Below are 19,645 nucleotides of genomic sequence, written 5' to 3'. Positions count from 1 at the left end.
CAAGCCCATTTGTTTTAATATAAACTATATACGCATGTGCAGACAGTGTGGTTGTTTCACTTGCTCTTACACATAGACTTCACAAGGAAATTATTCAATCCTGGCGATCCCGATCAGGATAATGAGATGAACTTGTGAAATTTTGTCACCGAATCTTGATAACTGTACGAACTTTGAAACAAATCTGTCCTTTTAGTTACTCAAAATCAAGCCCAAAGGAGTTGGTTACAAACAAATATACAAGTGAAGCTAATAAAAGCGTGTTAAAAACAGATCAAACTTTTGAAACAACCAATAAATGTTCTGGTATTTTGGAAAAAAATTCCCTCAGCTACAATTAATATAAATTATTAGTTTTGATTAACTATCCTAACAAAATTCTCATTAACACTTTTCCAGAGGGATAAATTGTTAGGGTTTTGAAGATTATACCTCCCCAAAAACCTCCTCCTGAATAGTCAGGTATCTAACATCAATCTTGCTAGTATTTACATCATTTGCACTCGTCTCATAATTTTGATGAACATCATAATAAATGGGTTCCCCCTGTTTTTGATCACTATTCTTAAGGGTATCATTATTATTATCGTCGAATGCATGCCGCACATAACTACCTCCCAAATATTTAGTTTCATCATGCACACCCAGGTTAGTGGAAGCATAACCGTTTTCAACAATATCAGCGGCAAAAACATCATAATTACACACACTACTTGCATTTCGATGATTTTCTGAAAAGATACTACTCTGACTCTGTACGGGCGTTAAGTAGGGATAATGTTGTTCGTATGATGTGTACGGGAACATGAAAGGGGAGGTACGATGGATGAATTGGGGAGAACTGTACATGGAGAGGGCAGCTTTTCTTGTGCGACTTCTCGAAGGACGGTTTCTTTGAGGAAGGGAATTGGTCGATCTGGGCTGAAGGAAAATTGGTGGGAAATATATGTCGGAAAAGAAGTTGTGTCCCTGCAAAAAAAAGCAAAAAACAAGAGTTGAAGCAGTCCACCACCACAACAGATATAAAATAATAGATGAAAAAAAGTTAGATTTTTTCATTGTCAAGTGCTGTACATTTTTTTAAAGAAATAAATGAAACATATATGAATGTAAACATCACTTAATTTTTTAAACGAGTCAACTCAAAAAATTTAAATTTGGGATAATGAAATTAATACATGAATACTTAATTTTGAAGTGAAATTGACAAATGAAACTTTCAAGATGGCGACTGGGCTCCATCTGAGAAAAAAAATTAAGCGGAGGGGAGGTCTTGTGACACATCTTTTTGGAGCTCCTGACAAATGCTTCACAACCCTAGAATATGAAGTCAATATCTTCACCTACTACAAAATGGCGGAACATTTTATAATTTCCTGAAGACAAACACATTAATTGATGAAAGAACTGCTTTCTTTTGGGTATCACTGTTTGTTGAAAGTGAGAAAGATACTTCAAATTTATTTCCTTGTAATTCGTTTATTATTCCAATACTTGATATATATTTCTTACATTGACCCTTTTGACATACATCAACCAACCAACACAGAACACTTATTTTTCAAGAAGCTTATATCTACTCACAGAACATATATTAAAGAGAACTTGTCATGAAAAATTGCTATTCTCAACATTAATATTGATATTTCCAGAAATATTCCTCTTTATCTGCCATATGGCAATTCCAACAACCCGATAAGGTTTGTTAGGTTATTTTTTGTTCATAAAGACGCCAAAAAAAATGTCAGTACGACAATGAACATCATTGTTCAATTGGAATATTCTCATCTACTTAGTTTTCGGTTTTACTAGTAGAAAGGTACCACGTAAACGTCACGAGACCGAAAGGATTTTCAATGAACGTTTTCCGAATCGTCCTATCTGTAGAAAATATTCGAGGGAACTTGTATCCAAATTCACAACTACCGGTAGTGTACATAACAAAAAGCCCCCAGGTCATCCGTCCATTTCGGAAGAACAGCAAGTGAGATGGTAGTAAATCCTGAACAGTCTACTTATTCCGTCGCGAATGTTTGTGAGGTATTTCTTTCTACTGAGTGGAGACTTTTGAAGAAGAAAAGGTATCATCCATACAAAATTAAAATGGTACACCAATTAACTGAAGATGACCCTGATCGTAGAACAGAATTCTGCGAAATCATGACGGAAACCATTGCAAGGCATCCTACCTATCTCCACAATATTTGTTTTAGTGACGAATGTACATTTTTTCAAACAGCAATGTTTACAGACAAAATTGCCGTTTGGGTAGGAATATTGGGAAACCATATTGTAGGAAGGACCTCTATTTATTGATTAAAATTTAACAGGGGAACTGTATTTGAATATGCTAGAAACTACTGTTGACCCTCTCATCACTGAAATCGTCGAAGCGAATACTAATGAATTCGATATGGATATTGTATTTCAACAAGATGGAGCACCACCACATTACTCCAGACAAGTAAGAAACTATTTGGATACTACTTTTCCCGGTCGTTGGATTGGCCGTCGAGGTACTACAGAATGGCCAGCCCGCTTGCCAGATTTGACACCTTTGGACTTTTTTTATGGGGCTATTTGAAGCAAAAGGGGTACGAAACTGAACCTGCTTCGATATTGGATATACGGCAGAGAATAATAAGTATTTGTAGAGACATTGACGTTACTGTGTTCGAAAATGTTCGGCGTGAAATATCGGATAGGCTGTTCATACGTCAAGAAGTTCAAGGCAACCATTTCGAGTATCTTCTGAACTGACTTCAAACTTATTACCTCATATTATGTACTTAAATGTCAGTATTCAGGTAATTATTAAAAGTAAAGTTCAAATCCAAAATTCAAATTCATTTATTTGTATTTGCAGCTGCAGCCATCTATAAGATAGATATACACGTCATGTTTTACACTCACACACAAATCGATAATACACATAGAAACAGGTAGTTAAAAATAAAAAATATAATATATAATGGTAAATGGTCGTCGAGACTGAATCATTTTAACGAGTCATTGAGGAATTCTCTAACCGAATAATATGATTTTGCCAACATCATTTTTTTAATTGTTTGTTTGTACTTTCTGAAACTCATGTTCTGTATGCTGCTCGGTAGTTTGTTAAAAAACTTAGCTCTGACATATCCTGGACTTTTTTAGATAGGATTGGTTTACAAAATGTTTACTTTGCGAATGCATACTCCCACATTAGTTTCAACATAATGGCTTGGGGATGTGCAAAGGAATTTTCTAGAGTTTTCATCTCTCAAAAACGACTGATAAGATTGATATTCAACCTGGGGTAACAAGAAAGTTGTAGACCCGTTTTCAAAAGAGAACGCTTGTTGACTGCACCCGCAATTTATATAATGAAATGTGTCATTTTTGTGCACTGGAACCTTGACTTGTATGTAACGAACTTGAGCATTCACGGTCGTGATACTCGCCATGCTACTGCTCTGAGGGTCCCTTCACATAAGAGTGATCATTTCAAAAAATCTCCATTATATAATGCCATAAATTTTTATAACAGACTGCCACTTTCTACAAAGAGGTTGAATTCTTCAACCTTGTTCAGTAAGAAAGTTAAAAACTTATTACTGGACAAATGTTACTACAGTCATAAGGAATATTTAGAGGATTATTTCACAGAAGAATAATAAGATATATATAATCCTTCTAAATTTTCACTTGCTGTTTTGCTTTAGTTTCAGTGTTCTGACTGGCGATTTTATAGTTTTTTTTTAAATATGTGTGTACATGTTTGTAAATGTATACATATGTATATTTATTTGACTACGGCAAGCAAAATTACCACATTTTTTATTAATTTTTTAATTAGCATTTTATATATCTATATGTACCTATACCTTTGTATATGCAAATATTAATTTTTATTCAAGCTTTGATCCCATAATTTTATTCAAAAGTGACGTACTGTTTTTTGTAATTAATCATCATTGACCTACCATATATACGCTATGTATCACAAATGGTGAATAAATATTATTATTATTATTTCAAATTTTGTTAATTTATGTTGAGTTACGCACAATTCATTTGCAGTTCTGGTTGGATAATTATGAAAGACTGAGTTTCTCTTGAATGAATGTATGTTTTCTTTTACATAACTCAATGTTTTATAGATATATATGCAAGGAAAAGTCAATATTTTGTTGTCAATAAATATAGTCTTGCAGCTATCTTCGGGCTTCATACTGAACATAGGCCTCAGGATGCGTTTTTGGCAGACAAAAATTCTTTCAGCATTAGTGCAATCTCCCCATAGAATGACATGCAATCTCCCCATAGAATGACATTGTATAGTTTACTAGTGAATAGTATACGTCCAATAGAACGGTTTTGCCCATTGTTTTTTTTTCAGCTTCAGTATAGCAAAGAATTCAGAATTAATTTTTTTTGAATGTGTTGAAGATGGTTGTCCCATGATATATATTGATCTAGGTGGAGTCCTAAGAATTTGGTCGATTCTGAGTTCTGAATTATGGCAAGAGAAGAACTGGGACTGTTTTTTCTGCACTTAAATTGAATATATACAGTTTTTTCAATGTTCACTATCAAATTATTAGCATTGCACCAGTTTCTGAAAGAGTTTATGACTTCATTTACAGTATTTTCCAGTTCCTTCAGGGTCTGTGCAGAGGCCACCACCGAATAATCGTCTGCAAATATTGTGACTTGTCCATTCGTGATATGGTCGGGCATATCATTGACGAATATTAAGAATAGTAGTGGTCCCAACACTGACCCCTGCGGAACCCCGATATCCATGAAGTAGGTTTCAGAACATTCATTTTCCGCCATTTTGTAGTAGTTGAAGATATTGACATTATATTCTAGGGTTGTGAAGTATTCGTCAGTAGCCTCGAAATGAAGTGTAACAATACCTTCCTTTTTATTTAATTTTTTTCCCAGATGGCGCCCCGTCGCCATTATGAAAGTTTCATCTGTCAATTTCACTTCAAAATAAAGTATTCATGCATTAATTTCATTATCCCTAATTTCAGTTTTTTGAGTCGAACATTTACTACATAACCAATACAGAACAAATCATTTAAAAATCGAATCAACCCGACTACCAATTTTTATGGGATCAAACTCACCTTGCTTTCAGACATCCAAAGTGCTCCACTTTGCTGTTTATCAATTATTTCCCTGACTTTTCTATACCATGTGTCGGTGTTGTCATTTAACGTTATCATGGCACTGAAAACATGGCTCCATACTTTGTCGAGTTTTTGGCACTGTTCCAGTAGTTTTTTGGAACTTTTATGGGCCGATCTAAAACAATATAATGTTGAAGAACAAATGACAATTACTAATATAATTTCTTGATACTATCATTTTACAGAAAACAATTATAAAATGTATGGTCAAAGCTCATTATCAAGCGAGATGTACATCAATATTTAAAAGACTGTCCATTCTGATCTTGCCTTGTATGAATATATATTTGATAACCAGCAACATCAAAAACAGAAAAACAATGACATGTGAGAGGAAATACTCTACACGAGTATACCAGTCTAGGCCTAGCACAAAACTCATTCACATGTCTGGGTATCACGTGTTATAACCAATGTGTAAAATTAATTGGTGAAATTAATTTTGAAGTTTTCAAAAAGACACTCTAAGACTTTTTAATTAATCATGAGTTTTAATTAATCATTCATTTATGTGTATGTGTATGGTTGTTGATGTTATATGTAACTGATTAGTCTGATGAGTTTTGATACTGTGCTGCACTGTATAGAGCTTCATGGATGAATGAAAATTGTCTATCTATATTCACAAACTAATCGGCTTCATTAAGAAGCTGGGTTTATTTGGTCGAGTGTGAATAGGTGTGAGCCACAATAAACCCTTGCGGGTTGCAGTGGAGGGTCGAATTGGACCTAACCCTAACCTAACCTTGTCGAGAATATAATATAATCTACTTACTTAGGTAGACCCTGCCTGAGCTGTTTTATCACAATTTTCGTGTCTGCTTTGAAAAACACCACGATGGGATACATCTGCGCATAATTCAATCTTTCAACTGCATTTGGGGTTATGTCTAACAAAGCATGTTTTCCAGTTGAAATCACATCTCGTATGGCTGACAATCTGATGATATTCGAGTTTGTAGATGTTTTGTGTGACTTACTGCTGGTCTCTTCTGCAGTGGCATCTAATTCTGAAAAAAAAGTTGCTGATCTGGTGGAACTAGTCCATAGTATGAAACTTACGAGGAGAAATGAATTTATCCGGAAAATCTTTGAGCAGTTTCTCTCTAGCCACATCCGCAATTGGTCCGAATAATATCACAGGTCGAGTAAAACCGGGGTGCTTGAGCAGCACCCTCTCGTATGCTGGGAACTTGGAAACGGTATCTGAGAACAATATGTCATCCCAATGTTCCTTCCCTAAGCTCTTTGATCTTCTGTTTGAACTTCTCCGCCGTTTGAAGAAGCTTCCTCTAGATTCGTTGGCTGACATTTCTTTCTTCGTTGCATTGAACTGAGCCGTAGCGAGTTCTTCAGCTCGGGATTTGTTTGGTATAATTCCTTTTTGAACTTCCTGATTATTCCTTCCTACAAAAAAATCATGACATTTTTGTAGAGTCATAAAAAATCTATTTTTTATGTCTTCCAGTGGAAGACTCTTATAAAATTCCAATAAAGATGAATTTTGATATTTATTCTTAAGCACCATAAATCAATAATTTCCGTTTGGACTTCCGGAGCCAGGGTTTCAATGTCAGAATCAAAAGGATTTTGAAAAAGCTTAATTTCATTCGCAGTGACATCAAAATCTGAAAAACGAGTATCAAAATTTATCTTCAAAGCACTCAAAGTTTCGATTGCAAAATTGATGGGAAATTCAGTCTCTGTAGTGTGGCTGAATATTTCACATGTTTCAAAATGTGTTAAACATTTTTTACGTAATTGCTGTTGAAACAGTATTATTGGTGTATAAATCAGGGAGAAGCTGATTTTCTCCTTGCAATCTCAAATTCAGTTCGTTCATATGAATTGTCAAATCGACATAGAAGGCTAACTTAAACATCCATTCACTATTTTCTAAATCGGCAAAAGGGCGCTGCTTCTCATTTAAAAAATTTCGATCTCTGCTCGAGGTTTAAAAAAGCACTTAAGGATTTTTCTGCAACTGAGTTGCAGAAAAGTACGGCAATATGATATGGTAAATCATTTTCTCCAATCTGTTGAATAAACTCGCGGAATTGTCGGTGATTCAGCCCAGTGGATCTGATGAAGTTAACAACTGATATGACTGGTTTTAGAACTTCAGACATATCCAAACATTTTCCGCACAAGGACTGTTGATGAATGATACAATGTAAGATTAATGGTTTTGAACCACCATTTTCTACAGCCTTTGACACAAGTGCAACCACTCCTTTATTTTTACGATACATATTTTTGCCTCCATCAGTTGTTATAGATTTCAAATTTCTCCATCGAAGGTTCTTTTTATTAATGGCATTTTCAACTCTCTTAAAAATATCTGCCCGTTATCGTGCCGTGAATACTATCAATATCAAGAAGTTCTTCATACACTTTATAGCTTTTATCTACTTCGCAAATAAAAATCAACACTTGAGCAGTATCTGACACATCCGTTGACTCATCTAATGCTAGAGAAAACCACTCATGATGTCCATTTTTGACAGACAGTTGAGATGATAAATTTTCTGCGATGTCTTGCACCCTCCGAGCCACAGTGTTTGCTAACAAACGACACTTTTAAATAAATTTACCTTTTTGGGGCGTATTTCTTCGGCTACTGCAATTAAGCATTCTTTTATCATTTCTCTATCGGTGAATGGTTTGCCACGTTTTCCGATTTCAAGAGTCACACGAAAGCTGGCGCGAGTTGCAGACTCTTGTACAGTATTCGCTTTGGTAAACAAAGATTGCTGCGATTTGAGTCACACATAAAAACAATAAGTCAAATCAAAATACTTTTATTGACGGATGTTACTTTATTTCACAATAGACAGTTTCGCTTCCTTCGCCTTTCCTACGCAGACTAACTCGCAGTTGCGCTGCTAGCCTTTTTATATGCAATTATTACTGCCATCTCGAGGTGATCGGAATACACTAGCTAGAACCAGAACTTTCTCGAACCAACGCGGTAATTCATTCCAAATATTTAATTACGCCTAATGCCACCTAGCGGGTAGCTGAAAAAGATACTACATAGTACCACTACTCGCCACTAGATGTCGTTAAGTGTCACAATACTCAATAATAATTGAAATGCAAGAAAAGCGTAAGTTTGCTTAGGTCACGCACTTTGCGACTATCCTAGTCTAGAAATATAGTTGAGGGCAGAAATTGGCCCTTGGAACAAACTAAAAAAATCATTATGACCCGAAAGCTTCAAAGTTTGGAGATCCCTGCTCTAGTCTCATGAATCGTGGAAATAACAATTTCAGTTTAGAAGGTACTGTCATTATTTTCATCGAAAGAAAATGAGGTCCGCAGGAGTCTAAGAAACCAGCCCCAGATAATATCCTTACAGCCTTTTTTTGTAACATAAATATCCTATTTGCGTTAGTACTATTTCCCCAGGGAATTGTTCCATATGACAGGTGATAATGGAAAGAAGCGCAGTAAGCTGATAATAGCGCCTGTTGAGAGATTATATCTCATTTCCGAAGAAGAAATGTGTATTTCAACAGTATTGTAGATTTTTCTTGTTCCTTCAGCTGTAGGACCGTGCATGCTGTCTGTCGGATATAAATTAATGTCCGGCATGACATTAGCCAGGGAAATAGTTGTTTTTCGGCAGGCATCTACCAGAACCTACTGTGTAGGTAAGTTAATATTTCAAAATTTTATTTCAAAATGTTTATTTTCTTATACCTATGCATCTCTTCTCAATACAGTTTTCAGACTTGTTTTGACACTTATTTTTACTAGGATTTATATGACAATTAAAGACTGAAAATGTTTTTCAGAAGAAGATAAGTTGTTATCATTTTTCAACTATTTTGTTGTAGGTAAATGTAGGTAATTATTTTCAGACAAAGACATGTGCCAAAAACACGTGTGACGTCAGAAGGCTCTATAAGACAGTGGCGTCGGATTGTGAATACTTGTGTGTAAATTTAAAGGGAAGATATTTTTTAGGGGAGATTAGTAGAGAGAAAAAATGTATTTTCCAATAACTTGTGTGCACTTTCGAAATTGAAAACATCAGTAGTGTTGTCACTAAAGGTCCTGTTTTTTTTGTGTGGAAAATACGTGTTTTTCGTAGAAGTACTTCACTAATTACGTACCAAAGTTCTTACCTATTCTGAAAACTTGCCAGCATCCAACAACACCATTGTACAATGTATCGATAACATGAAAAATATCACCAGATCGGAAAGGCACTTCTCCTTTGGCAGGACTATCATAATGGAAATGTGTTTTAATATAGAAACTATCACCCTTTTGCGAAGCAACTATGCCGTCATATTCTTCTTTGCAAAACTGCACAATCAATTCAATTCTATCTTGCAAACTCAGAAGGAAAAGCACAGCTTCTTCTCTCGTGACCCCAGTCATGTCCATGTCATTAACCTACAAATTAGAGGAACCAAATTACTGACAAATGACAAAGGCTATGGTGGCTGTTTTCACCTTTAATATTTTGTCTCCAGGTTGCAGTCCTTGAAGAGAAGCAGGACTTCCAGGTTGGACAGCAGTCACGAATATGCCGGCAAAGTTACCACCAGTCAGTCTTATTCCTACAGATCCTTCCTTGTGGAATGTGATGAATCTTGCGTCAGGACTGTAACGATTATGTTTGTTAGGTGAATTCATAATTTATCAAATGAAATGTCAATTTGTTTCAAGTATGAAGATGTCTATATTGAAAACACGTTTCCCAGAACAGAAATACAGTATTTTTGTTCTGGTGTGGGAGAAGAGTATTCAATAGATTTATTTTACGCCAGAGGATCCAAATTCTACTCAGCAACTTCAATGCTAAATTATTATCATTATTATTATTACATATTAATATTATTATTATTATATAAAGGCTGAGGACAAAGTCCTATGTAAGCCTAAAAACGAAGTATATCAACAAGTCAATACAATGCATGCAAAAAGAAAAGAAAAATAATTAATATATGCATAGAGCCGAGGTTTTCTTGAAGGGAATGATGTTCGACTAAGGCATTTCCATACAGTTTAGTATCATCGGCATAAAACGACTTGCTGGACTTTATGTGAAGAGTAAGATCACTTGCATAAACAACGAAGAGGAACGGACCAAGAACAGATCCCTGGGGAACTCCACTTGTGACTTGTCTGTGCGAAGAAAAAGAGTGATCCACTTTGACCGAGAAAGTTCTATCTGTCATGTAATTTTCTATCCACAGGTTTAGTTGACCACGAATACCGTGTGTGTCAATTAATGAGTGTTAAATTTTTTTGGTTTGGAGGTTAGGAGCAAACTATTGATACTACGATGGGGAACTATTTATATTTTGGCAACACTAATGCCGATAGGTAAGATGTGGCAACAGCATAATAAAGTTTGACACTCAACATGACCGTGCTCACAAATTTTTAATGTACAAGTACTATTTGTTTTGTTTACAATAAGTTATGAAAATCAATTTGACCTAAAAAACGGAAATTCCAAGAGAAGGTTTTCGTTGGATTATTTTTAACAACTTTCAAAATGTATTATCTCAACACGAATGTATCAATGAACTTAGATTTTGGTATGGCGATAAAGCACCATCAAAAACCACAGTATATCTCTGGTATAGCGAGTTCAATCATGGTCATAATTCGGTGGCCAACAAATTCCGTGAAGGTCGTCCAAAATCGGTTATTGTGCTACAAAACATCGATGTAGTGCATTAACTGAAGATGCAAGATCGTCATGTGACGTATTGTGAGATAGAGGCACCCTTGCACATTAATTCCACTTCAAAACATACGATTTTGCATCAACACTTAGTTGTAAAAGAAATTGTTCTCGTTGGATACCCCATAATTTATCAATTACACAAAAAAAGACTGGCGTCAAGTGGTGTAAGGAAATGATAAAAAAGTTCGACCATGGTGCTTCAAAAGACGTGCATAAAATCGTGACAGGTATGCGTATGAGCCGGAAACAAAACAGCAATCACACTGTGTGGGTATTTCAAGACGAGCTAAATCCAACAAAAGTTGTTCGTGGAAGAGGCACAGTGAAGCAAATGGTCACCTGTTCAGCTGAATGGGTCATTAATTTCTCTAAACGAGCCTGAATGTGTGCCTATGCAAAACGTCAACAAGCTGAGTTCATTTCCGATAGCACATTTATTTATAATTTAAGTCAAAGAAGAATATGCTACTGTAGCTTCTGTTATGAAAAAAATCAAATGCTATGAACACAAGAGGCTCATATGTTTAGATCTGAAATCTTCTAAAGGAATAAATCTTTCACAATGGCGAGACATGTTTGTTTAGCTGAAAGACCCTTTTATAGTTTACAGTAATACGCATGGGATTCATTGCAATAATTATTATAATTCTTAGTAGCTGTTTCTTGTCTCTTTTAACAATAGGTTTTGAAGCTTTCTGAGCAAATGAAGTACATTTATTATTATCAAATTGTGTAATGATCGAATTTTGATTCTGAATTATTTTTTTTTGTATTCATTGTTTATGTAGCAGTTTTGATTGTTTCCGTCTCATAAACATGTTCTGTTTCTTGAGAAAGAAATGCTTCATTGCTATTATACTTACATGGGTTGCTTTGTCTTTTGGATGATTGGATCATCTTCATAAATTTGTCTTCTACTACTGTAATAATCTGAAATAAAAATGAAACAAACTTCAAATTGGTTAAGTGTAATTTTTAACAGAATTTATATGGTTTTAGCTGTTACAGTTGAAAGATATTTGTGGAGAACTCAAAATAACTACATAAACACCTACAAACTTTTTTATAATTGGCCTAAAAACCCAAATATTCTCAATTTGGAATGATAATAATGGATGTCCGAAAATCTACTCATACCTGAGTGGGAAGCCAATTCTTGCTATTTTTCATAAAACAAATTCGTAAATTTAAAGAGGGAAAGAAAGCATAGCAGCAGGGGCGGCTTTACTCATAGAATAGAATAGAATTTATTTGTCATTAAAAATGTTACAATTGCATTGCATTACATAACACTTATAAAATTTTATCAAACTAGTCAAACGTGAGCACTAGGCTATATATAAAATATAAATAGACACATACATGTATATTACAAAAATAACTTATTGACTTATCAAGTCCATAGTATATTAATTTTAGCACTTCCATCGAGACAGTCCCACGTAATTGTTTTATTATAAAACATATGCTGCTCAGTTTTGTTACTATATTTTCTATTTGTGCTTCCCATGTTAGTTTTTGATTGATGGTTAGACCTAAATATTTGAAGTGACTTACATGCTCAATGGACTTGAAATGAAAATACAATAAAACAAATGAAATAATCAAGATAAAAGATGAAAATCAATAAAAATATGCAAAAAATAAAAAAAATTACAAAAAGATTTCAAACCAAGTTATTTCACGCTTTGATTGTTAGTATCCATAATTGTCTTCAGGTGACTATATCTCCGAGAGATGACTATAGGTAGTTTGAGCGCTTTCACCTATCCCCCCCTCTCCGTTTCACTGGTTTAGCAAAAGTTGACCGTTCAGCGGAAATTGACTCATTTCATACATGATTAAAGGTTTCCATATGTTGCGTATCTATACGCTAGCTTGGCTGATGCGTCGTTGGATAACATATGTGCAGCTTCTTTGAACTTCCTCTTGAACCATTGTTCCTCCCTATGGTTCCTCAGCTTGGGACCACTTAATGTTATGTTGATGAGTCCAAACATGCTCCCCTTCCCTAGTTCTCGCTGTGTGTTTCTCTTGTGCTAAGCAATGCGGACTTAGTTTCACCGATACAGGATTTGCCGCACTCACAGGGAATGCGGTAAATGCAGTTCTTGGAATCGCAGTCTGCATTTGGTGTCCTAGTTTTCATGAGATCGGTAAGGATGGTGTTTCCGGATCTGAAGCAGGTTCTGATGTTATACTTGGACCCAATTCTTTTCATCCTTTTCGACAATATTCTGACGTAGTGAAGGGCCAGCACTGGTTATGACAGTTTCTCAGACTTCTAGCCGAAGTCTGTTCAACCATCACTTTGGAGTAACCATTCCAATGAAGATCTTCTCTGATGATACCTAGTTCCTTCTCGAGACCTTTCCTAAAAATACTTTCTACTCGTGTACAGACGGCGACAGGCCAATCTATCAAAACATGTCAAATTTCGACATGAGTAACCTGATCGAGTTCACTCTGTACCTAGTTTTGTGACAAAACATTGATATTAAGCTTACGACAACGCATTTCAGCAAGATTCGGAGTTTATCCATTGTGTTGTAGGCACTTATTCCAATTTGATTGCACACGGGCTCTACATGGGCTAAAGCAGTCTCTGCATAGCAGAAACAATGGGGAATGTTCCTCCTGACGAAAATCAAGTAGTTTTCATAAAAGAGCTCTAAAACAACGCATTTTGAATTTATCATTTCAACCTTTTTCTTTAAAAAATTATTTAAAAACTTAAAAAAAAGAGGAATGAAATGATGCATTCAAAATTTAAAGGGATTCGTTTCTATTTCACCATTTGGCAACATCGGATATAGCTAATAAAGGACAATGAATCTGTTAACTGTATGAGACAAACGAAGATGACATATTTCAGAGGCGTGCTCGTTCTGTTTACTTATGTTCCGAGTTCCGAGACATTCCGTGACATATGACATTTTGTGCACCTAACCTATTTTCCTCTATATAAATAAATAACAAAACAACCGTTGTTTATGTGGCTTGTGGAGGTGGTATTGAACTATAATTTATATTTTGACTTAATTGTTGATTTATATTTAGTTTTTTAAAGTAGAATATCTAGGTACATATAAATTATTTCAAATTGATATAGGCGCTGTTGCCAATATGTGAATTAGAAACAAATCCCTTTAAAAATTAAAACCCAACATTTGAAACATGAATTTGAATACTCTTCGAAGTGAATTTGAAAAACTCGTGAATTGAACTCAACTTCATTTTGTTCATACTTGCATTTGCTGTAATAACCCAAATTGAGGAACATTCCCCATTGCAAGAAAGCTATTTTTTTATAACAAACGTATAATAAAATGACTCATTTTATTTTTTTTGTTAGAATGGATTATGCATAGAAAGTTAACGTGAAGTATATCAATAGGTTCACCTTCTGCTCTTGGTGGTGGCGGTCTTGGAGGTTCTTCTCTTGCTTTCACGAGCCCGTAACCAGCAATGCTATTTCTATTACCTTCCAACTGACCAAGATTAGTATCCGAAAGAGGGCCCCTGGATCTGCCACGTGGCGCTAAGTTACTCTTCTCATCTGGCAACGAATTCGGACCACTGTTTTGATCCAGTTTTTCCTCGAAACTACCATTTTGATTCAAATTCGGATTTCTAGTCGGTGGCTGGACGTAAAGGTTTTGATTGGAGTAACTTTGATGACCTGCAGTTAGAAAATCATCGCCTAAAAACAAAAAAAAATCTTATCAGATTAACTATGTAACAACAAGTGTCATCTGCACTTTCATTATTCTCATTGAAACTTTAAATAACACTCAGTAAATTCCTGGTGTGACTGTTTGTGTGGAGGTCTTTTTTGGAGTATTCATTCATCACAAACAATAATTTTCAAATGAAGAAATACATGTAAAGTGAGTTAGAATTATATCAAGGAAGTTACATACAGCGCCATCTACCCGCGAATAGAGCAAGCAATATTATCGATAATTCTGTCAAATACAGATTCCGAGCTTGAGAGTTACAAACAAACATACATACAGGTGAAGCTAATAAAAGCGTGTTAAAAAAAGACAAATATCTGATCTACCTTTGTAAAAATTATTAACAGCTCCTGTCGTACTGATTGAACTCTGTGCCTGATGAGATACATTGGAGTTCAGTCCGAATTCCCTAGCGACTGTAATATGTAGTTTATCCTTGGAACCGTCTATGATTTTCTTAGCCTCCTTCAATGACATCATATCAGTACAATTCGTGTTATTGAGTTTCGTCAGAAAATCTCCCACTTCTAGTGACTGGTTGGTGTTCATCAGTTGATCTCTCGCTTTCGGGGAAATTTCTTTTATGAATAGCTTGCAACCCAAAACGATTCCAAAATCTAAAATTAAACAAAAGCATTTAGGACCACATCAATACATTATTTATGAGTCGCCAGGGGGGGATGATAGCTTGATTATGAGAAAAATACAGTATAACTATGGGTTTGAGTAAGTTTGTACAAGGAAATTCTTGAAAGTTTCATCAATTTTTTTCCATAAATGAAATATCATGAATTATGTTGAACTATAAACAATTTTTTTTCAGTTGCGAATTCCAGTGAAAAACTATGGAATATATTTTCCAAATGAAGCAGCTTATCAACTGGAATATCGATACTAAATGGTATTGGTATCAGCTACTTTTTTCAATTTATAATATAAGTAAGAACCTCTGGTTTCAAATTCATTTACTGAAAACATTTTTCCCACATCAGAACAAAACAATGTCTTTCGATGTTCATTTGGCTAACCTAATCAGCATCATCGGGAGGACTAGGACTGAATTTTATGGTTATCTTAATGTTTTTATATAAACCTGAATGAACTTGAAACTTACTGTCCACCATTGAAATGATTCCTAGTACTTATTGTATTATATTTTTATTGTTCCTACCCGCAACGATACCGAATTTTTACCTGTTTTTTATCTACTTATAATGGAGAATATTCCTCATGACGAAAATCAAAATCATAAAAGAGCTCCAAAACAACGCATTTTAAACTCATCATTTCAACCTTTTTCTTTAAAAAATTATTTAAATACCTTAAAAAAAGAATGAAATAATGCATTCAACATTCAAAGGGATTCGTTTCTATTTCACCATTTAGCAACATCGGTTATAGCTAATAAAGGACAATGTATGTATGAGACAAACAAAGATGACATATTTCTGATGTGTGCTGTTCTGTTTACTTATGTTCCGAGTCATTCTGTGACATATGACATTTTGTGCACCTAACCTATCTTCCTCCATATAAATAAATAACAAAACAACTGTTGTTTATGTGGCTTGTGGAGGTGCTATTGAACTATAATTTATATTTCACCTCAATTGTTGATTTATAAAGATAATTTTCCTTTTTTAATGTAGAATATCTAGGTACGTATTAATTATTTCAACTTGATATAGGCGCTGTTGCCAATATGTGAATTAGAAACAAATCCCTTTAAAAATTAAAACCCAACATTTGAAACACCAATTTGAATACTACTTTTCGAAGTGAATTTGAAAAACTCTTGGATTAAACTCAACTTTATTTTGTTCAAACTTGCATTTGCTGTAATAACCCAAATTGAGGAACATTCCCCATTATTATGTCACTGTTCATAGATCACATTTCAATAATTTTTTATTTTTAAACTTTCAGAGGCATCTAAAAACCACCTGTTGACATGTACCGGTCTAAGGCATGTTGAGTGCCACTAGACTTCTCTGGTCTATGAAACCGGTAATGTGAAACATGCTTTTTGCAGAGAGCTATGTCCGCTTAGTATGATCAACATTCTTTTCATCCCAATCCTCACAGCTCTCTTCGAAAATTGCGAGAGCCACTTTCATATGGGTTTTGGTTCATATGGGATAATATACTATAACGAATCCGAAGCCGCCCCTGACCGATAGGCCAGCCGGTTCATCGAAAAAACACATGACCCCACCGCGATTGCAACCGCCGGTAAAACTCTAGTCAAGTACCGAACCCTTTACAATATTCTCGAAAGGAACTTCACCGATATAAGCCCGTCTTCCCGATGCAAGAGGGCAGTTCAGAAAGTGAATCGAGCGGCTAAACAAGAAATTCAAATAGTGGAAATAAATTAAGGGTTAGTTGCTAAGTGTAGTTTGTGATTAGTGAAATATTGTTGAAAATAAATTTGTTTCAAGACAGTTAATTTATTAATTTGTTACAATACTTTACTGCACACATTTTTTAGAACATAATTCTTAATTATTCCACGAGTGTGGTGGGTAGTTTTTGAAACAAGAGAAATCTTTTTCTGAGTTACAACTATCAATTGAAGCACCTCTAGCTATATGTGACAACCAGAAGTCAGGAAGAAGTTCCACATTAAGGCCCTCTATTCCAACAAATGACCCTGATATAGTACACCGATAACAATCTGACTTGTAAATAATTTAAGTGTAGTTTCCCGCTTGGAAGAAACAGTTTCAAATGTATAATGAAACGATTTGAATACTTTGTGGGCTTACGAAACATTTTTCAACTGGTACTAGAAATAGTAGTGTACATAACTCAAATATTAACATAAAAAATCACAATGTGGGTATATAATTTCAATAGAGATCACCCATACCTTCTTTTTTCGAATTTTTAGTGAGCGTAACTTTGGCAGGTACAGCATTGTTGATCCCGAGTGCAGGCAAAGGAGGTCCATTGAATGACGCACTATGACTGTGACTATGATTGTGCTGTATGGTTCTTCTTTTAATTACTAATGTCACAGTGTCTCCTGAATCCCGAAGTACTTGTACTGCAGTAGCATAGTCGACGTTCTGCAATGATATTCCATTGACGGATATTATTCTGTCATTAACCCTAAAAAAAATGAAAGTAATGAGTTCAAATAATTCAGTAGGCACTCACAATGAAAAAATTCATTTGTTTTCGAAACGAATCAGTAATTTAAATGTGCGGAAACCATTCTAGCGATTTTGATGACATTTTTGTGAAAAGTCAACGTAAAATAGCGTGAGGCTGAGGGCACGAAAATGGCGAAGGCCAAGCGATGGCGGAACGGTGGCGATGTATACAACAACATCTACAGTATAGGTGACGCGCACGAAACGAGCGGTGGCGGGGTGGAGAGATGCACGGGCGGAAGGACAGCGACGGCGGGGCTCTCACACTGTCTCCTAAAGAACGCGGATCTAGTGGGAGACGCCATAACCAAATTTAGAAAGCTCTTCTTACATTTGATAAGCTGTAGTGTGATTATGTCGCTAACGATTACAGTAGTGTCGTGTAGAAAAATATCTTAATACAAATACCAAATGGAAATTGATAATGAAGAATTTATCTCATGTATTTTGTCAAAACCTGCCCTATGGGACAGCAAAAATGTTCACCTTAGCCCGTAATAAAGGGTAGAAAATTCGCCAAAATTACTTCTTTCTTCATTTATTGAATGAACACCATAATAACTACGTCTTCATCAATAGTTCCTACGCAAGTCATCATCGCTCGGCCGTCGCTATTTTCGTGGCCCCAGCCTAAGTCTATCAGAAATGAATGATATAAATATGACTCAAAAATAATTAACATTTTTCAATTTCTAATGATGATAGTGATTTTTTTCTTTTGCGAGCAGCTACATCTGAGATTCATTAACATAACCATAACGTTTTCACACAAGCTGTTAATGAAATTATCATTTTTAATCAGCATAGACTTACTGGAGGAGACGTTCTGCCGGGCCAGACGCTAAAACATCACTAACGGCTATACTGGGATCCCCAGAAGCAAAATGCGGATTGTCTCGTCCTCCAGAAACAGCAATTCCAAAACCATATCCTGGAACCCTCGTCACGCATATTTGTTTGTATTCCCATCCTCTTTCCTGAAACCAAAAATAAAATTAACACAATGAATCCCTGAATCATTAGGTCGGTCGGTAGCCGAGCGGTTCAACGTGGGTGCTTTGTTCACTCAGTCAATCGGCCGATGTGTGAATCGATGGTTCAAGCCCCAGGCTGAACGCTCGATTTTTCACTTGCTATCATCCAACTCGTGTTAGGAATCACACGTTAAAAGGTAAGACCTGGTTAATCGTAAGCTAGGTTTCGTCGGTCGCTAAGTAAGGTTTCGACGTTCCACCGTTTCACATATTCAGGTGTATAGTGGATGGTTTTTTGATTCTCGGAGACTACATTTATATCCTCGTGGCTGATAAATTATAAGACGCTAATGGCATTTTAATGATTTTGTTTTGTGAGTTTTTTCTGTTTCATTGAAATTGTTCTTAGGCTCATGAATTTCAACGGATTTTCTGTATAACCTGGCATGATAAGCAGATGTAGCTGCTTAAACTTAGGAACAACAACTACTTGTGAGAAACAAAGTCAGACTCGAGTTTTTTAAGCAACCAATTATATTTTCAATGATTTTATAAATTGTTTTCCGAAGTTGATCAATTTTTTGGTGATTTACATCAAAAACTGACGAATTATATTACAATACTGACTAAAATAATGATTTCTCCTTCATATTTTATTTATTAGTGACCGATTACATTATTGTTTCCCTTTTATCAGGCCGAAAACTCTTTCAAATAATATTCTTAGGGGATTCTTTCCCATTATTGTCAATTTATCTGAGAGGTACATCAATGTTTTTTTTCTTCTACTATTTGTCACAAGTTGTTTTATTTAAGAACTGTAGCAAATACAATACTCTTAATAAGAATATTTGATAAGATTAGCAAGTAAATTTCA

The 19,645-nt window shown here is 35.2% G+C and overlaps 1 protein-coding gene across 8 annotated transcripts in view; it reads right to left on the bottom strand.

The window, feature by feature from the left end:
* pyd (zonula occludens-like protein polychaetoid) overlaps positions 1-19,645 on the bottom strand; it is a 121,891-nt gene that overhangs the window by 34,974 nt on the left and 67,272 nt on the right. For 7 of the 8 annotated variants that reach the window (XR_012464595.1, XM_074171550.1, XM_074171551.1 and 4 more), the window contains exons 2-12: positions 18,608-18,771; positions 17,509-17,750; positions 14,963-15,253; positions 14,300-14,599; positions 11,760-11,826; positions 9,651-9,801; positions 9,317-9,590; positions 6,246-6,590; positions 5,959-6,193; positions 5,121-5,298; positions 718-969 (exon numbers count right to left, since the gene is read on the bottom strand). Coding sequence is in view for 7 of the 8 variants with exons in the window: in XM_074171550.1 (XP_074027651.1) it covers positions 718-969; positions 5,121-5,298; positions 5,959-6,193; positions 6,246-6,590; positions 9,317-9,590; positions 9,651-9,801; positions 11,760-11,826; positions 14,300-14,599; positions 14,963-15,253; positions 17,509-17,750; positions 18,608-18,771 (2,499 nt within the window). In the remaining variant the exon portion in view is untranslated. The remainder of the gene's footprint in view (positions 1-717; positions 970-5,120; positions 5,299-5,958; positions 6,194-6,245; positions 6,591-9,316; positions 9,591-9,650; positions 9,802-11,759; positions 11,827-14,299; positions 14,600-14,962; positions 15,254-17,508; positions 17,751-18,607; positions 18,772-19,645) is intronic. The other variant, XM_074171553.1, reaches the window with a different exon arrangement.

Source organism: Leptinotarsa decemlineata, unplaced genomic scaffold (genome assembly GCF_025532065.1).
Source record: "Leptinotarsa decemlineata unplaced genomic scaffold, Ldec_3_MD MMD2_tig00000010_RagTag_RagTag, whole genome shotgun sequence".
In the NCBI taxonomy this organism is placed as follows: Eukaryota; Metazoa; Arthropoda; class Insecta; order Coleoptera; family Chrysomelidae; genus Leptinotarsa; species Leptinotarsa decemlineata.
This window is presented reverse-complemented; position numbering and strand designations above follow the sequence as displayed.